Source organism: Guillardia theta, assembly GCF_000315625.1.
Source record: "Guillardia theta CCMP2712 unplaced genomic scaffold GUITHscaffold_116, whole genome shotgun sequence".
In the NCBI taxonomy this organism is placed as follows: Eukaryota; class Cryptophyceae; order Pyrenomonadales; family Geminigeraceae; genus Guillardia; species Guillardia theta.
In genome coordinates, this window is record NW_005434558.1 from 139,033 (window position 1) to 152,122 (window position 13,090).

The following is a 13,090-nucleotide window of genomic DNA, read 5'->3' on the forward strand; positions in this document are numbered from 1 at the left end:
TCCCTCAACGATTCTACAGATTGGCGACCTCGCAAACGATTCGAATCTGTGACTTTCTGTGATTTTGTGGATATCAAAGGTGTCAAAGCGATGGAAGTTCAACACCAGCTGCATGGAGTTTCGCAGCGCCTCTATGTTCTGCCCATGTCGTCGATCCCTCGAACAGCAGACGATTTCAGATCTGAAAGAACGCCTCGTCCTACCTTGCCAAGAATCAGCACAAGCGATACGGCAATGAGTTCCATGTTCAGAAACCACGAGGCAAAACTTAGAAGAAGATTCAGTGACAAGGAGTTTTTGATCCACGGAAATGCAATCTTGTCTCAGAATGCAACATCGCAGAAGCCGAGGAAAGTCAAGCCTGTGGAGATCGAATCTACTTGGAGTCAGCAAGTCAAATTTATCAACGAGAGAAGATCCAGGTTTGTGGAGAAAAAGCAGCCAGGTGTTTCAGAAAATATGACAGAATAAGATTTAACAAATGAGTGTCTTTTTGTTCTTAGATGTTGCTGATGAATACGGAAATGCTTCAAGACAGATCAATGTATTTTCAATCCTTAACAAATCCGCCTTCTTCTTGATTACTTGACTCAAACTAGATCATTCTGAATGGAAAGCTATATGATGGAGCAGGGGACGTTCTGAGAACAAGGTCGGAAGTTATAACATATTTGTTCTCTAGACGTGGTCACGATTTCGTTTTATTCAGAAAACTACAGCAGATTTCACCAGGGAAGAGCAAGCGATTATTCTCCATCACTCGTTCCAATGGCAAGAAAACAGGGGAGATGCAAGTTGCAGGGGTATCGTGCAAGCTTCCTGAGGTGAGAAAATGCATGCTACATGTTCCGGTCGATGACAAGTGTCATTACAGCACAGAGTTGAGCACACGTTTGTAACGAGCGAGGAATCTTTCAAGGCACTGAAGAGCTACATCCCCACCCTCGAAGACATAGTGAACAAGGAGCTAGACGACATGAGACTCGAAACTCGAGTGACCGGAAACTCCTCGCTTGTTCGCCAGATGAAAACTCAGGCGCTCAAGTTTAGAAGGTGAGAGTCGATCACGAGAGCTGTCTGTTGGCGTGAGGCAACAAAACAGGTTCTTGGAAAGCGTGATTACATCTTCCGAGAGACTAGGAGAGGTGGCATTCCGTGAATGCTGGTTTGCGGAGCATGTGTCTGCAAAGACAAGGAGAAAGATTCTGAGCGATACGTGGAGCACGTTGACATCCAACGACTTTCGGATCGCAGAAGACTTCTTCCGAATGTTCGTTCCAGACCTTGCGGAGCTGAGCACTAAGTGAGGGGAGGCGAAGCTGCCGGGGCCGCCTGATTCGGTGACTGGCCCTGCCGCAGGGCTGAGGATGACGATGAGGAAAGCGGTGAACTGCTCGTCAAGATGTTCGAGACCTTGACAGGAAGGTAACTTGATCCTCCAGTCTCCTCCTGTGTTTATCCTGTGTTTGTTCAAATTTGCTGTTCAAGGCCGTTGCAAGCCCTGGAGGACGACGATGCGATTGTATCTCAACACCCGGAGACTGCGAACAGATATGAGAGACTGAAAGAGCTCGACTCCGAGCTTGCTCAGGTCAGTGAAGGGCGCGAGTGCTGTGATTGAGCTCACATCCCCGTGACTGGATTCCAGACATGTCTCCTGTGCCGAGCGATGATTGTTCCTCATTTCTTCTTGATCCTCTTGTCGTCTCATGGCAAGCAAATCTCAGTCTCCGTCAACTGCCCACAGGTAACACGAACGCCTCTCCGCCAGGGCGATCAGACGCCTTGCCTGAAGAGTTTTGTGAACAGAGCGAGCACCAGAAGCTTTGGGTCAAGACTTGCTTGTTGATCAAAGTTCAGGTGCGGCATCACGTGTTGTGTGCATGTTTGCATGTTTGCATGTTTGCATGTGCTGCTGATGATGTTGGAGTCTCGATTCGACATGAAACTCGATGTCGTTGACTTGCGATGCTCCAGCAAGTGCTCGAGTCCTTGCTCAACTGTCTTCCCCGTCGCATCGTCAACTCGTCTTGTCCTGTAGTCCCATGTGGGATCCCTAGAACGGCGATCGGCTGACCCGACCCAGAAGTGTTACGGGGAGGCAGCGAATATAAAGTAAATTTAAAGTTAATAAATGCCGTTTGTGTCTTCCACCTCGGATCTATCTTTTATCTGAGGCGGGTTTCTCAAAGTGATCGCATTGAAGTTTCATCACCCCTGTCAAGATGACCCTACCTGGGCTGTAGCACTATTGCAAGCCTTCTCCAAACACCGGTACTCTTACCACCCCTACCCCTGCAAGAGTATATGCTCCCTCTCGTGGCCGCCGCGACATAGCATTCAACCCGCCTCTCCTCCTCCTCCTCCTCCTCCTCCCCTTCCCACGTCAGACATCTCGTCCCTTCTTCTCTCCTCCTCCTCCTGATCAACCCATCTATCTGCAGTGCCCATCTCGCTCCTGGGTGCAGGGGAGATCAAGCCACCCGAAGCAACGGTTGTGACGCTCGCCTGAAACCCGCAAGCAGCAGCCACAGGCACTTCATCCTCATCTTCTCTTAGGATGCACTCTTGGACTTTCCGACTCAACGCTCTGTTCACCTTCACCGTGACAGTTCTTGCCTTTCTGTCTGCCCTGAACGCGCTCTCGGTACGAACCTGCCGAACTCTTCGATCTTCAAGTCGTGATGCCCTGTGAGACTCATGGTATGTTGTCAGGTTGCCTTCTACAAGCCTGTTCCCGTCGCAACCATTGAAAATGTCAAGTTGAATCGCCTTCCTGGCTCAGGGTAAGGCTTCTCTATCGCTCCTCTTCCTCCAATCCTCTGCCATTGACCCGGCAAAACAGTCCCAAGAGGCCGAATGCAGAAGCTCGAGTCATGTTCGACATGAGTGCAGATCTGCGATCCCTTTTCACGTGGAACACAAAGCTAGTCTTCCTCTACGTCACTGCCGAATACAGCACGGAGCTGAATCGCCTGAACCAAGTTGTCATCTGGGATTATGTGATTGAGAACGTCAAGGTGGGAGGGTCGTCTAGCTTCCAGCAAGTCTCCTTCTCACCCTTGGCGTTCAGGACGCTCAGCTGACTGTCGGAAAGTCACAAACTCTGCTGTTGCCCCGGCATCACAACGAGTATCCTCTAGTTGATCAGGTGCGATTTGTTAATTGGTGGCGTTTTTCTTTCATCAATTTTCTTTTCCCGGTTTCCCGGTGAATTGTTGACCAATATTTCTTGCATGGATTCGTGCCTAAGTCTAGCATGCTGTAGATATTCTCTCCTCTCCTCTGTTGATCGTGTTGCTGTTTCTTTTCGTGTCATGTACTCTTTGCAAGCCCGCCTGCTTCTTCCGCTCATCATCACGCTGACATCTGGAGCAGGGTCGAGGCATCCGAAGCTCTGCGGACAACGTCACTTTGTACCTCAACTGGTCGGATCTTCTTGTGCCTCAGGAAGGGAAGGGAAGTGACGGGCGAGCAGGTGTACCATGCCGGTTGTGGGCTTCATCTCTCGTCAGAGGGAGGGAAAGACGGAGTTCAAGTTCCCCGAGACGTGGGAGAAACTTGCTGCTGCTTCCAAGTGATGTGGTGGGTGATGCAAGGAAGAATAAACTACAGCCTGATGATCACAAGCTTCGGAATCATCAATGGTCTTTCTTCTTTCATTTGTCGAGCAAACTGCTCTCTTTGTCCAAAGGTTGTAACTGGTTACCATTCAACGATTGCTTAGTTTGTTCGCGGCACAGTCTGTTTGAACCCGTGATGAAAGACACGAAATATGGGACATTAGCACTTGAATGTTGATGTATTGCAATCACTGGGGTATGGACACAGTAGTTGAAGTTATGTTGACAAGATATTGGCCGTCTCATGAGGACGACATGTAAAGTTGAGCAGAGAAGAATCACTGCAAGCTTGACTCGCAGACCATCTTCTGCTTGTTGGCGACGAGATTGCAAGCGCAGGCCTTGTTGACGCATTGAGTTTCGACCTGTTAACTTGAGTCAGAACCATCACCAGTGCAAGGGTCGAACAGCAACAAGAGCAAAGACAACGACTCCCAACACGTTCAAGACAGGGGAGAGGAAAGACTGAGACGCATCTCTAAACTCACCACGTCCTCCGTCTTGCCGCTGACAAAGAGGATGTCACCGAAGTAGATGTTCTGGTAGGTCTGGCAGCGTGGGCACTGGACGGAGGTCACGAATGGCTTCTGGAAGAGGAGGAAGTTTGTGATGGCCCAGGTGAAGCCCGCGATGAAGGGAGAGTTGATGACCAGAGAGGTGAGGGGGTTGGGCGATCCTCCTTGCAGGGTGGTGAACCAGTAGGCGAGCTCCGACCACACGATGGTGACGACAATGAGGGCAGGGAAGTAGAGCACCGCGTTCTTGGTGGTGTCGGGGATGAGATCGGACTTGCACGTCTGTCCATCTACCTTGCAGGTCGGGACCTCGTGGATCACAGCACGGCTGTTCTGCTGCTTCAGCTTCCTTCGCAGCGAGTCGAACTCTTCGTCAGACATGATGGGCTTCCCCTCCTGGTATCGGTTCGCCGCGACCATGAATTTGACCTCCTCACGGCTCATCAGCCCCACGTAGCTTCCCTCGAAGGCCAAGTCTGACTTGAGCTTGTCGTACTCGGCATCTGAGAGGATCGACTTGCCGTCATTGTGGAAGGCGCTGGTGGCGTCGAGGTAGAGCTTCTCCTTGGCAGCGAGGGTCAGCTTGACAGGATTTCCCTCCTTGTCCACTCCGAAGAACTCGCTCTCTCCCCCGAGCTCCTTCACCATGATATTGGAAGCGTCACTCCCGCTCTCCTGCATCCTCAGTGACAGCGAGGCCTTGGGCCTGGAAGCCCTGAGTGCTCTGGACAAGGGCTGTACCGCTGCCCTTCCACCCATACGGGAGGGGAGGACAGAGGAGGGAGAGAAAGCGGAAGAGGAGGAAATGCCGGCAAGGGCAACAACTCCAGCTGCAACTTTGGCGTACATCTTCAAACGGTTGGAAAGTGTAGAAGTACCAGCGCCTGGCACACGAACCGTCACAAAAATGTTACGCGACTTGTTGGAGCATGAATGTGAAACTGGAAGTAAGAGTTGTGGTTGCTCCGCCATCACACAATCAGATGAAAAAACAGATACGAGTGCAAGACACGCTCACTGCTGAAGAGAACAAATCGTGCTCGATCGACATTTCACCCACTTTTACAGCTGCCCGGGTAGAGGCACACGAGGGTTGTGAACACATCGAGACATCAGAACAATATCAGAAAGCAAAGAAACGAATGAGAACAGAACCGAACAAAACCAGATTGACCATGACCAATGTTCCAACACTTGATCTCAATGCTGTCGTAGATCAAGTATTTGATGGGTTGAGTGAGACATCAAGATGAAAGTGGCAGGTAAAGACAAGGTTCAAGCAAGACATTGATGTACTCAAGCACTTGAGCTGATGGCAAAGAGAATAATAAGTTGCTGTCAGAGGTCTATCCTGGTTGGTTTCAAACAAAAAGACAGAGGATCTGGACCAAGGACCAATGTCCCTAGGATCATTCCAGAGAACATATCCTTCCATCACTGGTTTTCACTCTAGGTGAGGGTAGACTATATTCTCGATACTGGCAACCCTGTCTAACTAAGAATGTTATCAGCACGATCTCCCTCCTCTTCCTCCTCTCGCTCCCCCCCCGCCCCAGCTTCCATGTTCTTTCGTCATTCGGCATAGACCCAGCGCACCACGCAACGACCCCCTTGGATAATAACCCCCACATACATACCCAATACCTACCTCCCTTTCGTTCGAACGATTCAATATAAAAATATTTTATATTTGAAATATATTTCTCAGATATTGAAACTTACTCGAAAGAAATCGTACAAAGCTCACAATAGGCGAGCCTACAAGATCTTGATTAATACTACCACCCCACCCCACCCCACCCATCAGCACCCACCCTTTGAAAAGCTGTGCACCCCGAAGGATGGAAGGAATGATGAGACTATCAAAATTATTTCAGTTAATAATTGTCAGTATAGCGGGTACTACCCCACCCCCATTTATGCTTTCGTCTTCATTGTAACTACCCCGTAAAATCTGCTGCGCCTGTGTCTTTACAGGACCTTTATATGTGGCGGGCCCAATCAGCCGCCGGCCGCCGGGTAGCGATGATCGCGGCATCCGATCTGATCGGATGCCGGCATGCCGCAGTGCGGCCGGAGACGCCCGGCCGGTACCGTCGGCGGCCGCCCGCGGCCGCCGGGGCCGGGCCCGGAGGGCCATCCGGTCCTGATCATCCGCCGGACGGCCCCGGACTGACGCGGCCGTCGGCGGCCCGGATCATCGGATGGGGCCTCAGCCTTCAAGTTCGGGCCTCCGACGGACTCGGGTCGGGCCGGCCCGGCGGGCGGGCCGCCACCGTCCGTCCGGGAGTCAAAGTGTGGCGCGGCACCGTGACTGGTCGCGTGACCAGGGCGGGGCGGCCCGGCCGGGCGCCGGGCACTCCGAGTCGGTCCGAGGCTCAGCGGGACTCCCGCCCGGCCGGCCCCCGGTGCCGTCAGCCCCGGGCCGGCGGCCCCACGGACCGGCGCCGCCGGCGTACGGGCCGTAACCGTTCAACGGCCGCCTCCTGGCAAGCTGCTGCAGTTGGATTGCAATCAGGGAATATGAACGGAACAAGAAATACGATATATCCTTTAGATGATTCACCCGACGCTTCGCACACTGCTGAGAACAGAAGACCTATAACCGAGCTCTGTAAAGACCAGGGTATTCCTGGAGCGCCCATTGCCCTTCCGCCCCTCAACTCAGGTAACAACACGCTAAACATGTCTGTTCTCGTCCTGTTTCGTCCTGACTTTAACTTGCTTCAGGAGGACAGCAAGACATTGCTGATCTATCGAACTTCGTCTCTTCAACCTTGAACCGTTACAACCTGATGACATCCGCATGCATCAGTGCTTTGGCAAGAACGGAGTTGTCGTTGGAGGACTGCATGCAGAGGGAAGTGTTTCACCTCAAGAGCACCCCTTCCGACAGCATCTTCTTCACAGCGAAACCCTTCTCCAGCGGGTTGTCGAAGGCACCGTTGAGAGCCTACATCTTCCTGTGCACTTTATCGTTCGCTATCTCTGCCATCATGCTGTGTCAAGGCGTTGTCTATCCGCTTGTAGGATACGAAGGCCAGTCGTTCAACTGTAGCAGGCCCCGGTTCTGGAGGAGAATGGCATCCGACGAGTTTCAACTGGAGGTGGAGAGTTTTGGGATTGCATGGGGAGATGGGCCACGGCTGTACGAGAAGAGTACAACTTTACACAGCTTCACGACTGCTAGCACCTCCTTCAGCGTTGAAACCTACGGAGAACCTATGAAATTCAATGGGATTTATTTTATTCTGAAGGAGCCATTTCAAGGCGAACCATACATTTGGTCTGAATTTACACTGCACTACACAAGGGACAACATCACATTCACAAAGCAGAGTTGGCGAGGATGGATTGATATCATTGACAGCGCGCGCAGGATTGCACTTTTCCGGTGGGGCCCGGTAACAACAGTCAACATGGATTTTTTCTTGTGGATTTTTTGCTATACGATTGTTGCAATACTGTTTACATTTTCCATCGTCTTCATTCTGATCCAAAAGGAGCATTACGTAAAGCCTTTAGTGTTAGCCGGCATCGTCGTACTTATGATCATATCAATATGCGATGTTCCTGTCAGGGCAACCACATGGCATATGGAGAACAATGTGGACGACATCGTATCAATTGTCCTGCAAGGGCTGATGGGCGCATTGCTTTTCATTCTTTTTCTTGCAATCTGGGCAGAAAAGAATCTACTATTGAGTATCATGCTCTATGGCTGCTGTAATATTGCGTCGAGTGCGGCAACGTATAAAGGGAAAGGAAGTTTTGACGTTCTCGCACTTTTGGGGTATGGCATCCTCCCCTGCTGTTTTGTGTTATATAATGTAATCAGAATGAGGCTTCTGACTACTTCAGCTCATCGGCTCATGAATGAAGACCTGGTCAAATACAATGACGTTTTCCTCTCGATGATAGAAGGATCAAGCTCATCAGATTTAACTGATCTAGAGAACACTTCAATCAAGATTCACCAAGAAATCTCAACTACTTCCAAGCAAGCTAGGCAAATGTTGAATGTCAAAAATGTTCACGAAGTAGCGAAGCAATTGAAATTGCCTAATGCCAAAGCTGTCGAAGGACGTTTGAAATCATTTCTATCTCAGCAGCTCAGGCTTGGAAGCAAAAATGGAGAAGAGTTTGTACCACTGACCAACTTGGATTTTTTGTATACGCAGGCTTGCATGGTGTATCCGCTGATGAGAGAGGTGGTATTGGGGTGGGCAAAGGCTTCAGGGGGGGCTCTTAGCCATGGTGCACATGAAATCGAGGACTTGGAAGAGCACATGTCAAATTCTAGCGAGCATCTTCTCGCACAAAGACTCAAAGCTCCGAGCAGAGCCATCGAGAAGGTGATACGTTGCTACGGAGGAGACGCCTCCTTTCTTTTGGACATCTGCAGAGAGTCGATTGTGTTCAGCGACACGGCAAGCCTTGTCAAGTGCCTGCAGATCATTCATGCAGATAGCAACGTCCGTATCTGCCGTATCAAGAATCGATACTCTAGCAGCTTCAATGCGTACGAGACTGGAGGATACCGAGACGTGGCCTTGAACCTGCAGCTCAAGACAGGGGACGCTGAGCTTCTGGGGGTCGATCATCATACTTTCGAGCTGCTTCTGATCCATGAGCATTTCTATGCAATCAAGGACAAAGACGGGCATGAGCGATATGTGCGATGGAGGAATATGAGGGGGCGATGACAGTAAAATGATTGAATCACTCAAGGCTTCTGACTTCAATGACAAATCATGCCGGCCACCCGGACGGAGCCTCGGAGGCTACACTGAAGTAGTACCGTAGTACCACCGTCGCCAGTGGGCCGCGCCCCGGGCCCCCGGGGGGCGGGGGGCGCACAGGCTCACACTGAGCCGCCGCCGCGCTGTGACTCTGCCACGGGGCCTGCTACTCGGCCCGGATCCGAGACGCCGTGGCCGGGCCATGGGCCGGGCGTACGGTCACGCTCGGAGTGTGACTCTGTCACGGTCGGACTGGGCCGACAGTACCGTACTGAGCCTCGGAGTACCGTGACCGCCGGTGCCCGGCCGTCCGTCTGCCACCGACTCACCCCGGCCGGCGGTGTGGCCGCCGGGGGCGGCCGGTCAGTGGCGTGGGTCGCAGCGGCCGGGGGGCCACGCGGCCGGCCCCGGCCGGGCGGCCGGGCCGGGCCGCCGGGGGCGGCGGCCACCGTACTAGGCTATGATGCATGGCAGTGTGCGGCCCTGGCGGGCCCGGCTGCCACCCGGTCGGACTCGGACTCGCGCCGCCGGTGCCTGAGTGCAAGTTCACATCCGATTTTACTCAGAATTTTACTTAACTACGCCGGTAACTTAAAGGCCCGCGCGCCGCCGGGCGTTCAGGGCGGGCCGCCCTAGTACGTGCGAGGACAATCCGATCTCAGTGGAGACTCAGTCCCGGATCGAGGCCCCTGACTCGGACCCGGGAGGCTTGACGGGGCCGCCCGGCGGCCGCCGTGCCGGCCGGCGGCGCTGACCGTGACTCACGGTCCGATCGCGCGGCACTGCCGGGCCAAACGGCCGGGCGAGAACTTCGCTGGCAGCGCGCTGGACCATTCCCCCGCGCCATCTTATGCAGTGCCAGCAATAGTAACTGAGTCTATTGTGACTACCAGGCCGTCACGGTGGAGGGCCGACACGGTGGGTCGGAGCCGGGCGGGCCGGGCCGACCGACCGACCGGCGTACTCGGGCCGTACCGTACGCCGGTAGCCCGGTTTATGATTGTCTTCGCACTGATTTTTAACTTAACTTTGAGTAAAAGGATTTTTAACTTTATGAGTGACGAAGAAGGTAGGTGACAGCGGAACTTGAAGTTCCGGCCCACAGTCAGAAAACCCAATTGGATGTTAAAAATACACCCAAAGGATAGGGTCAGAGTGAGAATCAATGACAATATCCTCCATATCGCTCCTTTTCGTTCAGTCGATCATGTACACATAGGGTCACAGCCGGTACGGTGGGGGGTAGTACACCAGAATGGGGAGGTGGGTAGTGACAACTCAAGGGGGCGGGGTACACTGGGTAAGGACATAAGGGACAGATATGAAACACGTGTGGGTACGACGGGCCTATGCCAGTCAAATAGGAAGATGGGGGTACTCCAAATTTAAGGGTGGGTCCTTGAGGTGTTCATGGGGGTACGGGTACGATCGGGCGAGGCCGGTAACGTGGGGATACACGTGGAGGAGGTGTGTGTTGCAGCGGACAGGAAATGACCGGGTTCAAGGAGCGGGGCTGATGGGAGAGGTGGGGGTACGTCTAGACAAAAGCTTCACGAGAGCTAAAGCTAGGGAGGGTCAAAAGGATTGTTGTGTGGCTTATACGGGTGGTATGAAGGGGTTCAAAGGGGGTCCTTGGCCTTGATATGTTTATGGGATAGTTCCTAGAGAAGGGGTGGGTAGTACAAAGGTAGCTGGGGACGGTAGGGTACTTCATCGGAAAACTCGGTTCGTCTCTTCTGGGATAGGAGGCTGGAGCAGGGTGGGTAGGACATATCCAAAGGATATGGAGGCGATTCTGAGAGGGAATAGAGGGGTCCTTGAAGGGTCTAGACACCGGGTAGAAAATACTTCCATTGATGGGTAAGGGTACAAAACAATTAGGTAAGGGTGGGTGGGTGTAAATTTGACCAAGACGTCGAGGAAGCGATGGCGAGTTGAAAGGCGGGAAAGATGGCAGAAAGAGCGAGTTAGACGAGAAGAATTCAAGCTCGAGGAAATGATGAAGGAGATGAAAATGCTTGCAGGACTATGTTGATCATGATTGAATAACTAGGATGGCTATGTTTATGGTCACGATTACGACGATGATGGTGATGGTGATCTCACCTTCGAAGCGAATGAAGGAATTTGATGTTGCCGGTTTTGGAACTAGGCTATGTCCAAAGATTGTATTAGAGCAAGAATCAAAATTTTTTATACCATCCTCTTCTTTTTTGTAATTCCTTTTGTACATGATAAATTTTTCACTGTTGTTGTGCGATGCAAGTCTCCTTGCACCAAAGTTGTTGATATTCGTTGGTTCCCCCCTCAAAGCTGTTTTGTTCTTTCCTCAAGCAACTCTTCAAACTTCGTTCTTCTCATGGCAGTTTAGGATCTACTACACTTGAATATATGCATTGTTTTTTCGTTCACATGAAACTTTTACTGTGCTTTTCATCAAATTTCTGATCATCCGTGTCTACAGGAAAACGACAACCACATTAAGCTTATATTGAAAAATCTGAGAAAGCTCAATGCCTGACCTTAAGGGCAAACCAAAGAACGAATTGGAAGAACTAAACAAGTTGTACGCGGAAGCAAAAGCGAGTGGGCGGGTAGTGGAGATCTCGAACAATCAATCTTTCAAGGTGGCTGGTGGCTCGACCGCGAGCAGCACCTCATCGAACGAACGTACTTCAGAAGAGAGGAACAGATCGCCGAGGGGGAATCAGCGCAAGGTCGGCTGCTTTTACTCTTTCTTTGGTTGTCATCGGGGTCGTGTGGAGGACGAGGATAAGGTTGACTCGCGATATTCTCATACCTCATACGAGAAGGCCAGGCATTCAAGATAACACAGGGGCTGCCAGGAATGGGGGGGGGATTGCTGATAAACCATAGGATGAGAAAGTAAGGACTGGAACTCTTGGGTGCGCGTTTACATCCAAGCATCTTTTACATTCAAGCATCTCGCACACGTGATAGAGTTTGCACTCAGTATCTTCTCAAGACTTTTCCTGCCGTTGCCCCTTACTTAGCTCATCTTTCTCTGTTCCACGGGCTCGCGAGTGCGCTAAGGTCCTTTTTCTTTCTATCAAGCAGGTCAGAACAAGGAGGTGAAGAATTGTATCATTTGCCTTGGTGGCTCTTGAATCATCGATTTATCTTGCACGTGTTTGAGCTGTACAAGATATCAAAAGGAATTCCATATATCACAGGCAGGTGGAAGAAAACCTGGCTCCGAAGAATATGAATCTCGTTGCTAAGTTGGCGTTTCGTTTCTTCCATAGTCTATCAAAGTGCTGTCAACAACTAGAGGTAGCAAAATGCGTTCTTGGTATGTAAATGTGTGTCAACTGGAAATTGCAATACCTTGCATGTTTGCTTCTGTATCAACCTCTGTGCCTTCAGCTCATCTTTCAGTTCCTGCTTGATTTCAGATCGATTTCTTGAATGTTAGTCCTCCACCTGCAATTCCATCTTCAATGCTGCGACAGTTCCATTGAGTTTGTTCTCCATCTCTGACAGCACTTTGGACTTGTCGTTAACATCCTCAGCTTCTTTTTTATCTGAGAATGTAATGTTTGTGAGAAAAGTATTGTCTGGTCACACGTCGTTACCCTTCTTTCCGCTCTCATTGATCTCCCGCTGGTGATCCAAAACGCGAGAAAATCGCATCCTGCTACCCGTTGTTGCAGACCTTGGGGTTCCGGCCTGCAACAAAATTCAACCAGAGCTAGACGATAAGCTGGTTACTTGTCGCTTTTCGGATGTCAAGGGTGCAGATGGCTTTTCAAGCATGTCCAGTCCACCAAACGATTCCGACAACCTGGATTCCTGTGACATTGCCAGCACTTTATTGGCCGCCATTGGCGGATCTTGAGAGCTAGCTTCTGCAACGCAGATCTTGGACTTGCGATTTTCTTTCATCAGTGAACTAGTCATAACAGCTTTCATTCTCACCTGTAGGCTCTGTGGTGGTATCAAGGACGCTGATCCCTGGAGGAAACAAGCTAAGCGACCTCCAAACAGTTGGCGAGATAGTCACATTCAGATGTTCTGCATGCGTTTTGCCAAGAAAGCTCGAGTCGTTCACTGCAGGAGATGACACTAGTTAAGAGTCTGCAGCAAGCACAGGGGCACCCTTTACCTAGAAAGCTTGGAAAGCTCGACAATTCTTCGTCGGAGTCGTCTGAATCGAACATCATGGATCGCCTCATTTCTAGTTCCACTT

General features: G+C 51.2%; 5 protein-coding genes across 5 annotated transcripts; 3 read left to right on the forward strand and 2 right to left on the reverse strand.

The window, feature by feature from the left end:
- Positions 1–90: 90 nt before the first annotated feature.
- Positions 91–2,076, forward strand: GUITHDRAFT_117825 (hypothetical protein; the record flags this gene model as incomplete). The annotated part of the gene is made up of 11 exons (XM_005822959.1): positions 91–445; positions 504–544; positions 600–652; positions 710–824; positions 875–1,053; positions 1,103–1,303; positions 1,360–1,425; positions 1,489–1,591; positions 1,649–1,747; positions 1,810–1,860; positions 1,978–2,076. 11 exons carry the CDS (start codon positions 91–93, stop codon positions 2,074–2,076), a joined length of 1,362 nt encoding a protein of 453 aa, XP_005823016.1.
- A 484-nt stretch (positions 2,077–2,560) lies between these two features.
- Positions 2,561–3,581, forward strand: GUITHDRAFT_117826 (hypothetical protein; the record flags this gene model as incomplete). The annotated part of the gene is made up of 6 exons (XM_005822960.1): positions 2,561–2,647; positions 2,716–2,786; positions 2,846–3,020; positions 3,074–3,151; positions 3,379–3,428; positions 3,479–3,581. The coding sequence occupies 6 exons, from the start codon at positions 2,561–2,563 to the stop codon at positions 3,579–3,581; spliced, it is 564 nt and encodes a 187-aa protein (XP_005823017.1).
- Positions 3,582–3,787: 206 nt separating this feature from the next.
- GUITHDRAFT_90093 (hypothetical protein) lies at positions 3,788–4,786 on the reverse strand (the record flags this gene model as incomplete). Its single annotated transcript, XM_005822961.1, has 2 exons — positions 3,788–3,988; positions 4,112–4,786. The coding sequence occupies 2 exons, from the start codon at positions 4,784–4,786 to the stop codon at positions 3,902–3,904; spliced, it is 762 nt and encodes a 253-aa protein (XP_005823018.1). The 3' UTR covers positions 3,788–3,901.
- Positions 4,787–6,661: 1,875 nt separating this feature from the next.
- Positions 6,662–8,844, forward strand: GUITHDRAFT_117828 (hypothetical protein; the record flags this gene model as incomplete). Its single annotated transcript, XM_005822962.1, has 2 exons — positions 6,662–6,806; positions 6,869–8,844. The coding sequence occupies 2 exons, from the start codon at positions 6,662–6,664 to the stop codon at positions 8,842–8,844; spliced, it is 2,121 nt and encodes a 706-aa protein (XP_005823019.1).
- Positions 8,845–11,959: 3,115 nt separating this feature from the next.
- GUITHDRAFT_146079 (hypothetical protein) lies at positions 11,960–13,076 on the reverse strand (the record flags this gene model as incomplete). The annotated part of the gene is made up of 8 exons (XM_005822963.1): positions 11,960–12,037; positions 12,091–12,147; positions 12,229–12,282; positions 12,325–12,425; positions 12,477–12,570; positions 12,613–12,779; positions 12,820–12,951; positions 13,007–13,076. The coding sequence occupies 8 exons, from the start codon at positions 13,074–13,076 to the stop codon at positions 11,960–11,962; spliced, it is 753 nt and encodes a 250-aa protein (XP_005823020.1).
- Positions 13,077–13,090: the final 14 nt, after the last annotated feature.